We start from the raw sequence: 19,755 nt of genomic DNA on the forward strand, positions 1-19,755 counted from the left end.
ATCCTGGGAAGTTTCCCATTACTGAAGGCCTGATGATTTCAGTTGGTGGGTTGTTCACTTCTGATTTTTTCCGCTTCCACTAACGGCTTGGTGTTCAATGCAGTTATATGTCTACAATGTGTGCAGAAAGGGAATTTAATACAAGCCCGTGCATATTACATTGGTAAAGCGGGAGGGGAGGCAAACGTGAATTTTAGAGGGATTTGCTGTAGGTTTTAATTAACTGTCTTGCCCTTGTTCCCATTATCATTGATTTGTGTGATAAGTGCCAATTATATGTGTCATAAGTATACTCCTTTTTGCTGAAGACAAGAGATCTTATGTGTGATGCAAATAAGGGTTCTCAGAATGCTAATTTTGTAATGAGCCAGTGCATTCTTCAAGGAGTGTATAGTCTGTCTGGTGGGGAAATAATTATAATGCAAAGTAGGAAACTAGTGTATCATGAGACAGTACAGAAAGAATTATGGTCAAAAAAAGAGGGTGGAGAAAGAAATTATAGCTGAGAGATTCAGGAAGGCCTGCTCAAAGGTGGGGGCAAATTGGCATAAAAGCAAATTGAAAGTATTGGGTGTGGTTTCCAGATGAAGGAAACAGCTGGAAGAAAACACAGAGGTGGGACAGCATGCAATTTAAATGAGAAACAAAATGTGAACCGTGGCCACGGGAGGAGTGTGAAGGAAGACACTACAGGGGATGCTGTGAAGGTCGGTGGGGCTCCATCTCACAGAACCCAGAGTCCAGGCTGAAACATCCACACCGCTTTCTGTAGGCCAGAGAGTCAATGTTTTAGGCTCTGCAGGACACGTGGTCTCTGTCACAACTACTTGATTCTGCTGTTGTAGCACTAAAGCAGCCACAGACAATCAGTAAATGAACGACCATCACTACGTTCCAACAAAGTTTTACTTATGGACACTGACATATGAATTTTGTATAATTTTCTCACATCACAAAAGATTTGCTTTAATTTCATTAGTGTCCTCTGCTCTTGGGGTATGCAGGGCCATGACCTTGTAACCATCTCCAAACCTCTGAGTTTTCTTTGCCTTTGGTCATATCCCCATGGCTACAACGAGCCACGTGCTGAGGAGCTTGAATCCGGGGGGCAGAGAGCCTCCAAGTCAGGGCATCAGGTGACTATGATGGTACACGCGTGCACTTGGGGCTCCATCACTGCTGTGGCCCTGGACCAAGCTTCAGCATGCAGCACTCGGGCAACACGGGGACAGTGGGCCCCTGACCGGCTTAACAGTATTTGGTAATTAAAAGGAAATAGAGCCCTAACTGGTTTGGCTCAGTGGATAGAGCGTAGGCTGTGGACTGAAGGATCCCGGGTTCAATTCCGGTCAAGGTCACATGCCTGGATTGTGGGCTCAATCCCCAGTAGGGGGCATGCAGGAGGCAGCCGATCAATGATTCTCTCTCATCATTGATGTTTCTACCTCTCTCTTCCTCTCCCTTCCTCTCTGAAATCAATAAAAATATATTCTAAACAAAGAAAAGAAATAGCTAGGTTAAGAGTTGGGATAACCCACGTGAGGTAAATGTGGTATACAGACTGAATACCTCTATGTCTATGAACCCATGCTTCGGTAGACTATACACTGGCATTCCTCAACCGCCTTCCCTGGGCTGAATTTAGTCTTCTATATATCAGCAGGCTAATAACAACTTTCATCCATCTTTTAGGTGAGCTTCTGTAGTTTCCAGCAAATGATTTTCCTCCTTCCCACCCCCTATTTCCCTCACTGTGCCAACTTTCCTTTAGGACTGGCACCGAGTTTAGGCTGGTAGTCCCGTGGGAAGCCTCACAGTCCCTGCCGGCTCTCCTTCCCACCCAGAGTCCCAGAGAGCTAAGACGGGGCTCAGGGAGGCAGGTCTGGAAGGAATGATGAATCAGCTTTTTCCTTTGTGAGCTGGTGATCAAAGCAGTTATCTACCTCATTTCCAGCCACACCTGACATAACAAAGGATTTTTAAAGATCATAAAATAAAATGTATTTTTTTTTTCTGGTTTGGAATTACATGTGTATGCTTGAAGAAAGCGAATCTCATTGATCGCCTTCCCCTTCATCTCTCTGCCGTGTCTTCCCTTACCCAGAAACGTCTTTAATTTGTTTTGCTAGTAAGAGCTGACATTGAACAATACATGGCAAGGAAAAGGTTAATTAGGGGATTAAATTAATTTAACAACTTTCAAGAAGGAGGGTGTGGTCAGCTGACCCAAGGGTGCTGAGTAGAGGAAGCTAAGGACGGAGACAGAGCAGTTGCTTATGGCAATAGGGAAGCCATTGGAAAAACTTGTTTGAGCAGGTTCAGTGCTGCTAAGATGGGAACCAACTGCATCCCGGGAAGGTGAACGGGTGAATGAGTGAGAAAGTGAGGCAGCCTGTGTAGACAACTCCGATGATGACTTCTTGTCATTTAGGTCTCAGTGTAAATGTCACCTTTTTGGAGTGACCTAAAGTAGCCATCTGGTGACTACCACATGACCGTATCTGATTTCTCTGCAAAGCACTTATTTATGACCTGATCATGCCATCTTTCTTTGTGGTTCTTCACTAGGTCACCATACACACACAACAATGATCATATTTGTTGTTGTTTTCCCCCCCTGTATCCCCAGAACCTAAAAGACTGCTTGGTACCTGGTAGGTGTTCTATAAACATTTGCTGAATGAGTGAATACAAGTGCGGCTGTAGGGGAGAGTGGAGAAATAGAGCAGAGACGACGTGCATTCTCAAACTAGAATGTGCCCGGAAATCACGTGGGCATCTTGTTTAATGTAGATGCGGAGCCTGCAGGTCTGGGGTGGGAGATTCTGCATTTCTAACAAGCGCCCAAGCGAGGCCGCTGCTATTGGTCTCTGAGCCACATTTTGAGTAGCAAGGCCTCAACACCTATTTGATATGTTGCTTAGAATGAGCAGGAGAAGCGATGAAGGAAGCAGGAGAGAGGGGCTAATGACAGCAGCAAAGATTTAGGAAGGCAGAGGGGATGGAAGCCAGACAACCCGCAGAGGATTTGGTTTTTCAAAGGTGTTAGGAGGCTTTCCTCAGTGTAACAGGAAGGAAGGAGGAGAAGGGCTGAAAAGAGGAGGAAGGTCTTGACTGGGGTGTCTATTTAATGAGGTCACAGCTTAGAGTGAGGGTGGAGGTGAGCCCTGGGAGTTCTAACAGAAACAGTCATTTTCTTCCCAGGCAGCATCGAGAATGCCTTTGAGCTTGAATAATACATTTAAGGTAAAACCCATCAGCTGTGTTGTGTCACTGTCTCAACATTAATCTCCTTGGAAGCAGGTTGGAGAACGAGGGTGGTAGGTTCACTCAGAGTGTGTGAGACAGGGTGAGAGGAACCAGAGAGTTGAGGGTGTTGGTAAGGGGGGAGTGACTTTTAGAATTAATTATTAATTTAAATTTTTTTCAATTTTAGTTGACATTCAATATTATTATATATTAGTTTCAGGCGTACAGCATAGTGGCTAGATAATTACGTAATTTACAACGTGAAGGGGAGAGTGATTTTAATGGTGGACCAGAGGAAATGAGGCACAGGCACTGGGAGAGACATGGCTACTCAGTCCCTGTTCTCTGGGAGCTCTAGTGGAAGACAACACACACACACACACACACACACACACACACACACACACAAATGTATGTATTATATGTAAATGTACATGTATATGTAACTAGCAGGTCCGCCCCCATAGTGCCTTGAGCCTCCTCCTGTGTAAATCTGGCGGACTTACAACTGCCAGCATCTGCATCTCTACCTGAGAGCATGGAAGGCCAGGAGCAGTACCAGGGGGTTCGCATCCAGAGACCATCATTCAGCCAGTAAATACCGCAGCTCTCATGACCCTAGGGTGGGAGAGCAGGTGTGTGCTCCGCATTGGCTTCCCTCAGGATGAGGCTCAGTTGCCCATTGGTGGGGACTTGATGGGTAAGATTCTCTTTATGGGCTGCCTTCCTTTCCCTGTCTCTATTCCCTTCCTGGGCATTTTCTAGCATCACCTACCAAATAAATGATGGAGAAAGAGACGGGCTACCATTTGGGAGGAGGAGCTATCTGCCCCACTGTTGAGTGGGAGGCGGGGCATCAGGGATGTTGAGGAAGAGACCTGTGAGGTGGAATCAAGAGGATGGGCAGGTAGAAGGAACATGGGGCATTTGAGGGTCTGAAAGGACACTTTGGCTGCAGCAGGGGCCTGGGACATGCAGTGAATCCTGAGACCAGACCCTGCAGGGTTTGTAGGATGTGATAAGGAGCTGAGGGTATCTATTCAGAGAACACTGAGAAGCCAGGAGGGGGCTCAAGTGGGACAGCGCCAGCATCAGTGGAGAAGGGCAGGAGAGTGGGAGTGGGAGAAAGGGAGTTCAGGGGCCTCTGCTACAGCTCAGGGCTTTGCATGGAGGAGTCTCAGTGAATGTTTGGTGAAATCCAAGGTTGAACTGCTCTCATGGGGCTCCAGTGGAAGACAATATCTATACTAATAAAAGGGTAATATGCTAATTAGACTGATAGACCAGACGTCTACCGGACATCCTTCTGGACGTCCTTTTGGACAAAGCCACATCGGCTGTAAGGGCCGAGGGCCGGTGGCACGGAAGAGGGAGAGGTGGTGGTGCGGGCTGGTCCAGCGCCATGGCCCCAATCCAGTGCCACGACCCCTTCAGCAGATGCAGCCACAGAGGCAGCGGCGCAGGCTGGTCCCAGGGCCACACCTCCGCAGAGGCTGGATGGGGTGCGACCTGCTGTGCCTCAACCTCCCACAGCCCCTCCCCCAGCCTGGCCCCAGATCGCCCTCCACCCACCAGTGGGCAGGGGACGGGGCCAGTGCTAAGTGAGGGCTGAGGGCCGGCAGCTGCGGCCGGCAGTGGCAGCAGCAGCAGCAGCAGTGGGGTGATGGGGCGGGGTGGCGCCTTCCCCTGATCGGCCTGGTCACCTCCGTCAGTAGGACATCCCTTGAGGGCTCCCAGACTGTGAGAGGGAGCATTTACATATAATATATGTATGTATTATATGTAAATGTACTACTAACAATGCATGACTACTAACTACATATTTGATTGACCAGACACCTCATTTTTCTGGCCAAAATGAATAATGGTTTCCCTTAGGAAATGATGCCCTTTTGTTCTGGGCTGCTTCCCTTAACTTCATCAGGCCTTTCTCTGGGGAGCACCAAAAAGCTAACTTCCTTCTACTTTTTCTCATTCTCCACTCCCCCTTCTCTCTTTCCTCCCCTCCCCACTTCCTTCCCTCTGTACCTCTCTGTCTCTCTCTTCCTCCAAATAATCCTATTTAATAAAGTTCATTATTTCGTACAGTCTCCATTTCTATTAACTGTGACATTAATTCTTCACCTTTGGCTTTAAGACTGCAGATGTAATCAGAGGAAACAGAATCACACTTTGTGAACAAGGTGATTTTTAAAGTGGATCTTTAGTTAAATGCTATCGAAATGCAGAAAATAAAAATGTTGCCAAGCACATTCACTCCTTTGTTAATGTCACCATCCTGCATTCACTTAAACTTTTTCATGGGAAAAATTCAATTTCAAAGGTGATTTATACAAAAAATTGTGTGTATATGTGTGCATGTTATTCATAATCTGAAATCATGAGACATTGAGCATATTTCCAAGAGATGAAAACTGGAGACTCATATTCACACATCTGATCATCAATGTGATCTCACGTGTGGCCAGTGTAAATATATTACTACAGAACACACCAAGAAATATAATATGATATTTACCAGTCAGCAAGTTTAGATTTATGGAGCTTCAGAAAGCAATACAAGAAAGAGGTCTAGGGAGTCTAAAACCCAGGCCATAAATTACTCTCCAAGAATATGTTGTAGTCCTAGCTGGTTTTGCTCAGTGGTTAGAGCCTCGGCCTGCAGAGTGAAGGGCCCCGGTTTGAGGGCACATGCCCGGATTGGGTTGCTGGCTCAATCTCTAGTTGGGGGTGTGCAGGAGGCAGCCAATCAATGATTCTCTCTCATCATTGATGTTTCTATCTCTCTTTCCTTCTCCCTTCCTCTCTGAAATTAGCAAAAATATATTAAAAAGAAAAAGAATATGTTGTAAATAGTCACAATTGTACCCTTTTCCCTTTTGTATTCCTTTATATAAAAATCTTGAAATCCTTGCTCATCCCCTTATTCAACCAGCAATTAAAGAAACAAGAAACTAGATATCTAAGATTTCACACAACCTTGTACACCCAGTATTTTCATTTTCTTAAAAATGAATCTTCAGTAGTTGGTGAGGGTTATGCTTTGCAGGCCCCTGGGGGTGTAGATCTGTTCATTGGGTTTTCCATTTCCACTCTGGTGTCCCCTTTTGGCACTTTCACCAAGCACCCCCAAGCCCCTCACCCTGTGTTCTGGCAGGATTTGAGACATGCAAATTGCAAACTGGTAAATAGCAACTTTGCATATTTTGAATAGAAGAGAACAACGTGGTACCACTCATTCCGTTCACAGGGAAATCTGAGATAATGGGAGTGAGAGCAAGGGCAGGCCGAGGGTCCTGAGTGTTTTCTTCAAAGTGTTTATTATGCTTATTAAACCTATTGTACAGCGATGAATTAATTTGAATTATTTACATGGTCAACCTTTGAGACAATAACCTGATTTAATCCGAGGATGCAAATGTATCATTTCTCTTTGAAATCTAAAAACAGGTTTAAACTGGAAGAAGCATCAGGACTTGTATTGTTTCCTACAAATATTGGTTACAAACCTGCAGGTGTCAGGTTAAATGGCCTAATGTCAGAAATCAGGAGAATGTGGTGATGTGTTTCTTATAAAAGTCGATAAACTCTCCCATGAGAACATGTCCCCTGGACAGCCAATTTGTGTGACAAATATCTCAGGTAAAAAGTCTTTCAATTCCATTTATTGGTAAATATCCTGCATTGTCTGACATGAGGGTGTTTGTCTGCTAAAATTTCAGTGTAGAGGAAAAGAACTAGTAAGAATGGTTGGGTTTTCATTCGATCATGGGCCAGGTGTCTTTGTAGTGTATGTGTGGACTGGTAAGAATTCTTTAGCTTTACCACTGAAGCGTGAGAATGGAAGGTGGATGTCAAGTTCTAAGTATTATAATCAGATTATTCAAAATTTCTAGGTTTCCTCATGACTTGGAAAAAATCGGAAATTGTTGTTCAAGCCCATCTTACTTTGGGTTATTTTTTTTTTTTTTCTTGGTGTTTGGATGTTTACGAGGAATTTTTGAGAAAGGTAAAATCTTGTGTGTTTAGACCGAGAGGCACAAGTAGATGCTGAAAGTGGAGTCTGTTTGAGGTTAAAGGGAACAGCTTGCATCTTGAATATTTTATGAGATCTGGGTATTAGAACAGCGATTTTCAACCAGTGTGCCACAGGACTTTTTAAAACATGTAATACCTATTTAGTCAGGGGCACTGACCTCTTTTCCTTAGACTGTCAAATTAAAAATTGACAACAGCCAGCACAGTAATTGCCATCAGGTATGATTAATTCAAAATTATACCTATTTTTTAATTAATCCCTTCACCTTCTTCCATTCAGTCCCCCAGTGCTCCTCCCCTTTGACAGCTGTCAGTCTGTTCCATGTATCCCTGCCTCTGTTGCTATTTTGTTCATCAGCTGATTTTGGTCACAGACAACAGTGTAGGGATAGCCAGAGGGAAAGGGGGTTAGGGGTGAGGTGGAGGTGGGCAAAGGGGGAGAAAATGGGGATGGAAAGAGACTTTGCTTGGGGCAATGGGTGCACAATGCAGTGTGCAGATGTTTTATTGAGTTGTACAATTGAAACTTGTATGCTTTTGCAAACCAATGTCACCCCAATACATTCAATAAAAATTATAACTAATTTTTGTCAGGCTGGCAAAAAATATAATGCATTTTTGGTGTGCCGCAGAATTTTAGTAATTAGTTTGTGTACCGTGAAATGAAAAAGGTTGACAATGGCTGTCTTGGAACAATGTTTCTGATGCAGGAACATAGCAATCAAGGAGCAAAAGGGAGATGGAGCCAAAGACAAACTGTGAATTTTTTTTCAAAATATTAAGTGATCCTAATGCTGAAAACAGGAAATGATGGTGATACTGCAGATTGCTCCTAGTAAGGGCTTTAAAAGCTTAATGATTTATTGATTGAATCTGCACTAATGATGTGCCCCTGAATATGCATGTATAAATAAGAGGGCTTCTTTAAGAAGGTTCAATCATGTCTTTCAGATATATTTGGTTCAAGTCTATATATTCAAAATAAATGGAATGGTTGAGGCAGTTATCAGGGCTGGAACCCCCACCTGATTTGGAGGAAGGCTAGTGTGTCAGGTGAAGAGGTAAAACGAAAAAGGGAGAGAAACTCTACAGGGAGTCAGGGGAAAACAAAAGAGAGAAACCTGAAAACCACCACTGTTGAGAAATATCTCTCCCCTCCCCCTTCCAACTTCTCTTTATCCTAAAAGGAGAAAAATAGATTCCCAGGTGCCACCAGGGAGCAATGTTTCCTTGAAAAAAAGAAGAAAGAAAGAGAAAAAAAAGTTGTCCTGTTAAATCAGCTACACATGGAGTCCGTCTGTGTGAGGAAATCAGCCTTTTCATTACAAATAGGTTTAAAAAGCCCCAGAGAAGAGAGACGTGAACAGAAGCAATATTATCCACTAACAACCCAACTCCCTTTTAGACATCAGCTGAGAGGAGATCAGCAGCAGCATTGAACAGGGGGTTTGTCTGAAGATAAAGACTCATCTTTTTTTTCTTTCAGGATATAGAACTTGTATTTAAATCAATTCAGAGAAGCACTTTAGCTTTAAACAGTAGAGAGCAGGGAGAGCCTATTTAATAAAACAGCATTATTTCATTTTCAAAGAATGATACTGGCAGTAGCTCTGAGTTTAAATTCTGTATTCTTTTCCTCAATTATAATTATAGATGGGTCTGAAAGGAAGCATGCCTATTACTGTCATATTTATTCTTTTGACAGGTGTTATGGGACTGTAATTTGATGGAATGACTCAAAACGCAATTTCCCATCCAAATATAATTCCTGTCATCAACCCGAGTGGTTTAGGAAAGTTCTCTAGTAAGCCTTTTCACAGATCTTGAACGCCCCTGGTGTTTTTATAACTTTCTAATTCATGTTCAGGAATATGGGGGAGAGCCTGCCTTCAGGGCTTAGATCCGAGGTAGCAACAGCCAGAAGGAGGTGTGGGTGTTTGACGTAAGAAGGATGTTAGTGGAACGGCTTTCTTTTCCAGCTGAGGGGGGCGGATTGGGGAAGGGGCACCCAGTAGACAGGGCAGGTTGGGTTTCCCTTACAAACAGACCCCAAGTTCCGCGCGCGGCCGACAGAGGGCGCTCGGCACGCAGTGGCCAGGCGGGGGCGGGGCTGCTCAGAGCCGGAGACGCAGGCGCACTCGTGGCCCCGCGTCCGCCCTGGCCGGGGTTGACGTTTCCCAGTGGAGGCGGGTGAGCGCGCGGCGTAGGCGGAGGGAGGGGGCCGGGCGGGCGCGTGGGGCCTGGAGCCGCTGGGGTGGAGGGCGGGCTGGGGATGTGAGGCCTCGGGTGCCCTCGGCTTTGTGTGGCCTGGGAAGACCTTGCAGCGACTCGCGCCGCCCCGTTCCCCTCCCTGCCCGTTGTCGTGCCTCGGGAGGGCCGGGTGCCCCGCACGCCCGGGCCCGCAGCAGGCCTCGCCGGCGCGACTCGGAGCAGCGGGGAAGGCCCAGGACTCGGAGAGGGGCGTGGGGCCCGCAGGGAGCCCGGGGGTCTCCAGACGCCTCCGCGAAGCCTGGCCGCGGGCCCACTAGGGAAATGTTCATTGTCTGGCGCGCACACCTCCGTGGTCAGCCTCCGTTTGCCCGTTTTTACAAGTAGATGTGGCCCCTCCACGGCCCCCCTGCCTGGCGCACCCCGGGAGCGAGCTTACCTGGAGGGACCTTCGCATTTTGATTTCTGCTTCTGAAGGACGGATCAAACCACTCTGTGGCTGAGACCCCCTTAGCCCTTAAGACGAATCTTTTGTTTGCTTTTACATTGCACACAGCTCACCCATTTAAAATGCACAATTGAATGTCCTTTAGTGCATTCACAGATTGGAGCATCATCCATCACCATGGTCAATTTTAGAACATTTTCATTACTCCCGAAGCAACTCCTCTTTTAGCTCTCATCACCCCAACCGCCCCTTCCCTCCAGCCCTAGCAAGCACTGAGCTACTTTGTGTCTCTATAGATTTGCCTATTCTGCACATTTCGCATAAATGGAATCATACAGTATTTGGTATTAGCTTCTTTCCCTTAGAGTAATGGTTTCAAGGTTCACCCATGTTGTAGCATGTATCCGTAGTTCATTTCTTTTAAATTATAAAATAATCCATTGTATGAAGCTACCATGTTTTGTTTATCAAAGATGAAATGTCAGGCCTTTCATCTTTGGTCCCAGGGCTGAGTCCAGAGCCACACACATATTAGCTGCTCTGAATGGCCGTGTATGGGTGACTGACACAGCTTGCTGGCTTTCATCCCTCTCTCGCTTTGTACCGAGTATGTGATTGTGCTATTGTTGTGCTGAATTGAGTTGAATTGGATAACAGACAGGATCAGGCACCCCAGAGATTGTGGCACACCCCAGTGACTCTGGACTGAACTAGTAAAGATGGGGGAAAGAGACTTAAGAATAGTTCATGGAAAGCACAAAAGAATAGTTCATGGAAATAAAGGTAACCTTCTAGCTGAATGCCAGGGCCAGGTAAGCTAAAACAGAGAATGCTAAGTTGCATTCCTTGAACACCCAAGTAGAAAGGTGACGTTGCCATCTGAGTAATGTTTTCAAGGTTCACCCATGTTGTAGCAGGTACCAGCGCCCACAGAGCCGGTCAGAACACAAGCAATCTGTGGTTGTGAGGGTGGGATCAATAACGAGGGTGTGTGTGTGTCCAGAGTGGGTTGGAGAAGCACTGGGAGGTTAGAGCAGGATGGTTATCTTGGAAAAGGAACTACTGAATGGCTGGGGCAATTGACTTTGAATAATGAAAGACTGGACTTGGGGGTAGGTCACCAGAGACTTTAGCCCCAAAAGGCAGAGGTCAGACTAGTATGTGGAACTTTTCAGAGCAGATTTTAGCCCGGAACCAACAGGAATTTCTGACAGCTCGGGCTGCCAAGGATGTGGAGGAGAGATTTCTTTCACACTGGATGGGAGAAGGTGGCTTTCAGCTCTTTGATATTCTGGTTTTGAAAGACTGCCTACCTTGGACTGTTTTTCTGTTCATTCAGTTAACACCTTTTACTGGGAGCCTACTGTGAGGCAAGCCACACTCCCTGAGGTGTTTTTATAACTTCCTAATTCATGAAAGGCTGCGGGATGACTAACCAGAACTCAGCTCTGAGTTGGGAAAGAGCTAAATAAACTTCACCTGATCTTTTGTTTGATTTAAAAGAAAAAAAAGAGCCGAAACCGGTTTGGCTCAGTGGATAGAGTGTCGGCCTGCGGACTGAAGGGTCCCAGGTTTGATTCCGGTCAGGGGCATGTACCTTGGTTGCGGGCACATCCCCAGTAGGGGGTGTGCAGGAGGCAGCTGATCGATGTCTCTCTCTCATCGATGTTTCTGACTATCCCTCTCCCTTCCTCTCTGTAAAAAAAAAAAATAAAAAAAGAAAAAAAAGATATATATTCTTCTCCTTGATGTATGCAGAACTAACTGAATCAAGGAACTCCACAAAGCTCTCCCAGTCTCATTACACATGAAAATAAACATAAAATAAACATAAAATCATTACAATAAAAAGGCGTTGGTCCATATACTGCTTAAAATAATTTTATGTTTGTCCCACATTTTGGGGAAAGTTGTCAGGAGTGATAAGGGGTAAAGGAGGATATTAGGGGTTTTAGGCAGGAACTCGAAATGCTGAGGGTTACATTTGGAAAGATTCACCCTGGCTGTTGAGTGAAGAATAGCTTGGAAGACAGGGAGACCTGCTGGGAACTCTTGGAGTTGTCCATATGAGCTAAGATATGAGTCATAACCAAGGCTCTTACAATGGAAATAGGAGGGGACAGATTTGAGGGGCATTAAGGTGTAGAATTTGATAGGACTTAGAGACCAGTGACATAGGAGTGGAGGGAGAAGGAGGAGTCTGGCTCTGTGATGGTTTTGGTTTGGTTGCCTAGGAAGATGGTGATGCTTTCACAGAGGCAGGGAGCCCAGGTGGAGGGATCAAGTCCAAGGAGTAGGATGTGCCAAGCGAGCATTCCCAGGGCCACAGGGTTTGACTACAGTTTTAGCAATGATGCTGCGAGGTTCATTGCCCCTTAAATCATAGCAAACCCACACTTTAAATTAAATTGAGACATTTTTAGTTTAACTCTTCTGAGTGGACCCACACATGCCTTCTCTGCCAGTTATTACTGAGAAGGACTAAGAATTATAATTGAGCTGAAAATAGCCTCCCGCCCATACTTGCTGGGTTGGTTTCTAAGTATTGCTTGGGTTTTTAAGTAATGAAACTAAGTTGTGCTCTTTCCAAATGTTAATTTTGAAGACTGCAGCTGGTAACCATCTGTTACACCACTAGCATTTTACAATATTTGATTAGCACTTTATATAGTTTGGGGAAGCCTGCCAGTGGACTCTGCCCATCAGCTTGGGGGCTCCAGGGGTATGTCCCCTCCGGTGGTACTTGAAGGTCTTTGCCACCATTGTGTGGGGTTCCCCTCAGTGTGTTGGATCGAAGTGTGGCTAGTGAGACTGGCAGGTTGATATTTGGGGAGTGAGGACCTTGGGGAACCCCGCCCTGTTTGCTCTCTTCCTCAGAGCTGGAATGATCACAGCTCATCATGGAAGTAGAATCTGGGAGATGAAGATTTTTTGATCCGTTTCAACGCTTTTGGCTGCAAGTGACAAAACAAACCCAAGCTGCTTTGGCAAATGGGATAAATTGTCTTGGATGATTGCAGAGTCTAGGGGTGGGACTGCCTTCAGGTGAATGGTTTTAGGGCTCAAATGAATTCTTCAGACTTGGTTTTACTCAGGTTCTCAGCTCTGCCCTTTGTGGCTTCAGCCTCCGGCTTCAAGAGGAGGCAAGATGGCTTCCCTGAGAGAGGATGAGTCCTCTCACCATCAGGCCTAGTCACTCCTGTAGACGTGTTGAGATTCACTCAGCCTCCTTCATGTGCCCAGCTGTGAACCAGTCCCTGCCACCACGTGGATGCAGGTCTCTGATTGGCCAGACTTGGAGTGGAGCTCCACCCAGACCTTGTGGGCTGAGACCTGGCCTCTCGGGATCACCAGCCGCACATCTGGGGCTGCTACCAGACGGGTGGTGGGGGCAGACAACCACCTACCTACCCCAGAGTCAGAGCGAGAGCCCCGAGCACCACGAGCAAATGGGAAACTTCGCTGTGGAGATAGACCTTTATTGTTGCCAGGAAGATATGCTGGAAATGGAATGAAGGAGCCTCTGAAACCAGCCACTTAATGAGTTTCTTTTCTCAGTTTCAGGACCTCTGATAGATTTAAAACCAAGGCCAGTCGCTTAATCTTGGTCTTTTAGCTCCTTCATTTGGAGCATAGTGAGCTTCTCTGTCACAGAGGGGAAGTCTGGACGGAGGAGATAACAGATTCCATTCAGTCCAGTTCAGTAAACAGGGCACGAAGCACTGGGGCCTGGGCCAGGCTGCCCAGGCCTGGCAGCGCATGAATCCTGGCAATGTGGGAAGCACTGTGCCAGCTCCATAAACAGGGTACTGCCCCCCAACCCCCGCCCCCGCCCCACCGGAGGGACAGTCAGGAAGGACTTCCCAGAAGAAGTGTCATTGAGCTGGGCCTGGCAGGATAAACATGAGTTCCTCACATGGAGCGGGGAAGGGAGCTCCACGCTCAGGCAGCTGCATGTGCAAAGGCAGCACGAGGTGACTTAGTTGTGGTTTTGGGGGATCTGGGTGAAGGTCCTGTGGCTGAGTGTGGAGGAGACTGGGACATGACGGATGGAGGCAGGAACACAGGCCAGATGCTGTGGCAGAGGTCCAGGCAGGAGCCTACAGGGCAGTGAGCATAGAGGAGGGTACTGTTATGGGCTGGGAGGTCCTTAATGGAAGCTTAACAAATCCTTATGTTCTAGATTCTATCATTGGGGTGTGTGTGTGTGTGTGTGTGTGTGTGTGTGTGTGTGTGTGTAATCTGTGTTCTTAGTTGAGTTTCCTGCTTCAAAAAATAAGAGGCCAGATTAGAGTTACAGGTTCTTTGGAGAGAGACATGATTATACAGAGCTTAAAAATATGGGTTCTGCAGACACAAAGGAGTACACGACGTATGATTCCTTTTATGTAAAACTCAGGAAAATGCAAACTAATCTGTAGTGACAGAAAGCAGAGGTTGCTTTGGGATGGGGGCGTGGCGAGGGCAGGAGGGAGGGATTACAGAGAGGCTCCAGGAAATTTGTGTGGGTGACGGAGATGTTCACTCTTTTGCTTTTGATGATGGTTTCTTAGGTGTATACTAGTACATATGTCAAAACTTATCAAAGTGTGCACTTTAAGTATGTTGATTGTATGTTAATTACATATCAATAAAGCTTTAAAGGATTAATAAAAAGAAGAGGTGGGCTCTGGAGCCTGTCTGGGTTCAAATCCCAGCTCTATCCTTATCAGACTCTCTGTGCTGATTCTTTCTCTTTCTCTCTCTTTCTTTCTTTCTTTCTTTCTTTCTTTCTTTCTTTCTTTCTTTCTTCCTTTCGTGCTTGATTTTTAAAAAATGCGTGCATTAATCACATGTAAATCGAATAGGACAGAATAAGAGCTCATTATTATTTTATTTATTAAATCCTCACCTGAGGATATGTTTATTGATGAGAGAGAGAGAGAGAGAGAGAGAGGAACAGAGAAACATTGATCGGTTGCTTCCCATATGTGCCCTGACCGGGGATTGAACCTGCCACCTTTTGGTGTATGGGACAACACTCCAACCAAGTGAGCCACCCTGCCAGGGCAAGAGCTCATTATTATTCCTTTTCTAACACACAGTAAAGTGAAATCACGTGTATCATGACAACTTTTTATGTAGCTGCTTCTTTACGTAGAGTCCTCTGGAATCGTGTTTCTCAAACTTTAACTGCATGTGAATCTCCTGGACATCTTGTTACAATGCAGGTTCTGTCTAGTAGGTCTGGGGTGGGGCCTGAGACTCTGCATTTCTAACAAGCTCTCAGGTGATGTCGATGGTTCTGGCTACCCTTTGAGTAGCGACGCTCAAACCTTTCATCCTGCCCTCTGTTGCTTGAGGAGATGATTTCTCAGCAATTGCAATGCGCGATTTTCCTGCTTGTCTCTCCTACTCCGCCTGTCAGCGACACCTGCTTACCCACCACCGGAAGTTGGTGCTCAGAAAGAAGATGATGCTGAACATCTCACTTTTGTTCCTTGTGGCCTGCTCTGGGCTGAGACTCCTGCAAGACTGAATGCACAGCCGGAGCTCCGGGTCTGGGTTCTGAGGGGTGTGGTACAAGGGCGACCCGGCCTCTGTGCTGTTACCAAGCCTCCCTCACAGGGCGCTGGAACCGGAGGGCCAGGGCTGGCTATTGGCCTGATGCCTTAGACCCGATGCTCTGTGTTTTCCAGGGACAGACAGCCTTGCAGATGGCCCCGCTCCCGGGGGCAGAGCTGGTCCACACGCCCCTGCAGCTCTACCGATACCTGCTGCGCTGTTGCCGACAGCTGCCCACCAAGGGCATCCAGGAGCATTACAGACACGCTGTCAGGCAGGTGGGAGCAGGGTGTGCTGGGCCTGGGGGTGGGGGAGATTCCTCTAATAGAGGGCCTATCCGAGGGTCAGGGGTCAGGGGCAGGGATGGTCTTCCAGGCGGTGGGGGTGCAGTTTAGTAAGAGCCACTGGATATCCGTGCTGGGCAGCCCAGCTCTTCTCTCTGGTTTTCGTTGAGGAAACAGAGGATGGATGTGCCATCCAGCCCACCAGCTCTGTGCCAAGCCTTGAAATAGGCAGCCACATGGATAATTAAAATAGTGTGGGACACATCCTCACTGTGACAGATGTCTCTGTCGACAAAGCACGCCTGACTTTAACCATGAGAAAACATCAGGAAAGCCCACACGGAGGGGCCGTCCACCACATAACTGGCCTGTTCTTGTCAAACACATCAACGTCGTGAAACACAGAGGAAGGCACCAGAGCTGCTCTGGTTTAAAGGGGAATAAACAGGTGCGAATGCTAAATGTAATGCATGATTCCAGACGGGATCCTGGACCAGAGAAACAATTCTTATAAAGGACATTGTTGGGGGAAATTCATGAAGTTGGAATTTGGGCTATGAATTAGATAGACAAACTAGTACTGTGTCAATATTAAATTTTCTGAATTTGATTACTGTTGTTATTAAGAGAATGCCCTTGTTGTTAGGAAATACACACCCACGTGTATAGGGGTTAAGGGCTTGTCTGCAACTTTTAAGTGCTTCCAAAAGTTTAATGCAAACACATGAAGAGAGAATAGTAAAGCAAATGTGGCAAAATGTTAATGCCTGGTGATTCTGAAGGCAATTCTTTTGTATTCTTGCAGCTTTTCTATAGGTTAGAAATGATTTCCAAATAAAAAGTTAAAAACTAAAATTAATGCAAATATAATGTGGAAACTGGAAATGATAGAGGAAGCAGCAGAGGGTGTGGAAACATGGAGAAGGGAACAGTTAGTTGTCTGAGGGAGGACTTCCCAGAGGTGAGCACTTGACAAGGAGGGTGTGTAGGGTCGAGAGTTACAGGGCAGAGGAGGTACCAGTGCCCGAGTGTCCTGAGTGAACCTGAATCTCACGGTGCTCCTCCAGGGTGACCATCTGGTCGGAAGCAAACAGCAGCCTGGGCTCTGCACTGGGCTTGGCTGGGCTTCCACACCACCCTCCCCACGGCCCCTTCCCTCTCTGCTTGGCTTTGCAGCATGGGCCGGAGAAGCCCTGTTCTCCCCGGTTGGGAAGCCATGCAGAGACCTCCCCCTAGTGAAATCAGCTTCCTGGGAGGAGCAAACAAAGCAGTGATGGGAATTTCCCTTAGGCCCTCCATCACCTTTTCCCCCCACCTGATAACCTTTGGGTCCAGCTTGATTTGGGTGGTAACTTAGGGACCAGTCTTCCGTTTCACAACTGCCCTGCTGGCAAGAATATGTGCTATGCAGTTGAATAGACCAGAATTCCAATGCTGACACCATTGCTTAGCAGCAGGTTTCCTCATCTCTATATGGAATCATAACTCTTTATGGAGGGTGAGAGAGATGCTGAGTATAAAGTGCCCACAGTGTGCCTGGCCTGTGTGTGACTGGTGCTCTGAAGCTGCTGGTCCTGTCAATTTTGCAGTCACCTTTTTTTATGCTTAAACTTTCAGAGTTTCCGGGTTCATTCAGATGAAGACAATCCTGAGAGAATCCAGCAGATTATTAAAAGAGCCATTGAAGATGCTGACTGGATCATGAACAAAGTAAGTGCTTGGCTCCTACCTATACCTGTGAGCTGTAATCTCGATGACCAGCAGGGGTCGCTTCTGCTCCACATTGAGAACAGTCTAGCTGCTCCCTACCTCTAGAAGCCAAAAGGTGATGGCAGATGTCCTTCTGATTGTATTTGTGAGTTTGTTGTGTTTGAGGGGACAGGGGGACACCCTCAATCCCTAAAGACAAATTTATTTATTTTGTTAATTCTCACCCGAGGATTTTTTCCCTTTGATTTTTAGAGAGGGGGAGGGAGAGAGAGGGAGAGAGAGGGAGAGAAAGGGAGAGAGAGAGAAAGAGAGAGAGAGAGAGAGAGAGAGAGAGAGAGAGAGAGAGAGAGAAACATAAATGGGAGAGTGAGATGGGGCAGCAGGAAGAAGGAAGAGAGAGAGCAGTCTTACTGGAAGCAATATGACAAAGCTGACCACAGTGTTGCGAAGAGAAGAGAGCTGTCTTGGGGTGGGTAGTGAGCTCTCTGTCTCTGCAGGTATTCCCACTGAGGCAGGGTTATTGAGGAAACATTCAGGTGTCCGTTTTGGTGGCGAAAGAGAGTCAGTAACATAGACTGGCTTGCTGGTCCTTACACTTTGGTGTTAGAAAACCTAGAAAGCTAAAACATGCCCTAGTTCTCTGTCCGTCTAAATCAGAATATCCAGTTATTGGGCCCAGGATTCATTTTTTTAAACTCAGTGATTAGACTAGATGGCTTTTGAGGTTCCGCCTCTACCTGAGATTTTTCCTCCCCGCAAACAAGACTCATCTTAAAGAGAACGATGGACATGCCACTGTGTTTCATTCTAGTTCCCCAGTGTCTTTCTTATCCTTCCTCCCAACCCCATCCGCTACCTTTTCCACTAAAGAAGAAAGGGGGGACCCAGGCACCAACTACATTCAACAGCCGGGGTCCCACCACTTTCAAGAAGTCCCTGCGGGGGGCTCCTGAGGCCTGGCTGACCACAGGCTCGGCATTTCCCTGGCCCTCCCTCTCGCATTGGCTTTCCTCACCCACTTCTAATGACCTCTCTGTCTTGCAGTATAAAAAGCAAAACTGAGACTCAAAGAGTGAAGCTGCCCTGAAGACCCTGACGATGAGAGGCCTCCTGGAAGGAACCAGCAGCAGCACTTCTGACTCTCCGCTGTCCTGCTGGTGGAGAGAGCAGGACACCAGGGGTGGGAGCAGCTGACATTTGCTCAAATGGCTCTTCTCGGGCTGTTGGTGTCCCCGGTGACCTTTATGTTTGCTTTTCCAGGCGGTTATGATGTGAGATTTGGGGAGAATGTGTTTTTTCACTTTGCTCTGAAAGTGATTCATTTATCCTGGATGTCGTCCTTTGAGACTCGTCACTTGAGACTCGAGTGGGCGTCCCCTCAGATGGCGGCCTGTATGGAGGACAGGGCAGGGGTGTCAGAACCAGACAGATCTGGATTTGAATCCCAGCTCAGCGGCTTTTCGAGGGCGTTGACTTTGACCTTGGTTTCCTCTCTTGTGAGAATTAAAGAAGATGAAGTCACAGAGCCTAACACAGGACATGGTACATGGTGGTGCCAGTAGATGACCCTCTGAGGAAGCCGCCCTCCCCGCTCCCTCCTCTGCTCCCGCAGGGCTCCGCGTATCTCTAGCCCACAGCACCTTGGTCCGTTTGCTTGTGGACTTGTCCTGTCCCTGCTTGTCGCCACTGTCCCTCTTCCCCCGAGGCCCCTGAGTCTTCACAGTTGCACTGCGCCCAGCAGTCTGCCAAGCACCTGCGCTTCCCGCCCGGAGAAGCAGATGCCCTGGTCTTTGCCTTCATGGGTCTTTGCCGTCTTGGAGTTTACGGAGTCCCGGAGTCCTGGTGGTGAAATACAGCCTGCATGAAACAAGAAGGAATGCCAAGCACCTCCAGTAGTGCCCACGTGTTTAGGCTTCTGTGAACCTGCCATCTGTCTTGACTGTCCCTTCCCTCCTTTGCCACTATCTCAGAAAGGGGAGGAGGGAAGCCGGCAAGCAGTGGTTACTTTAGGTCTTTGAGTGTGTAAGACCACCATTCAGGCCTTCTCTGAGCTTGTCAGATTAGCATGTGGCCCCTTTTTTGTCTACAACACCTAGTATGAAAGTTAGCACACAGTAGGGAACAACAAGTGGCAAGAAGACACCAAGTTTTCACAGTTTGATGTATTTACTTCATTGTCTGCTGATCAGTCAAATGCACATAGATGTAGCTCAGTCACTTCAAGCCATGTAATTGCCAGGACATAAACACATGGTAGCTCATCCCTCTGGCTAA

General features: G+C 47.0%; 1 protein-coding gene across 1 annotated transcript; it reads left to right on the top strand.

The window, feature by feature from the left end:
- Nucleotides 1-9,441: 9,441 nt before the first annotated feature.
- Nucleotides 9,442-18,653, top strand: LYRM9 (LYR motif containing 9). The gene is made up of 4 exons (XM_054709305.1): nt 9,442-9,477; nt 15,622-15,765; nt 17,389-17,481; nt 18,526-18,653. The coding sequence occupies exons 2-4, from the start codon at nt 15,640-15,642 to the stop codon at nt 18,541-18,543; spliced, it is 237 nt and encodes a 78-aa protein (XP_054565280.1). The 5' UTR covers nt 9,442-9,477; nt 15,622-15,639; the 3' UTR covers nt 18,544-18,653.
- The last annotated feature ends 1,102 nt before the right edge of the window (nt 18,654-19,755 follow it).

The sequence above is a fragment of the Eptesicus fuscus genome, chromosome 20 (genome assembly GCF_027574615.1).
Source record: "Eptesicus fuscus isolate TK198812 chromosome 20, DD_ASM_mEF_20220401, whole genome shotgun sequence".
NCBI lineage: Eukaryota > Metazoa > Chordata > Mammalia > Chiroptera > Vespertilionidae > Eptesicus > Eptesicus fuscus.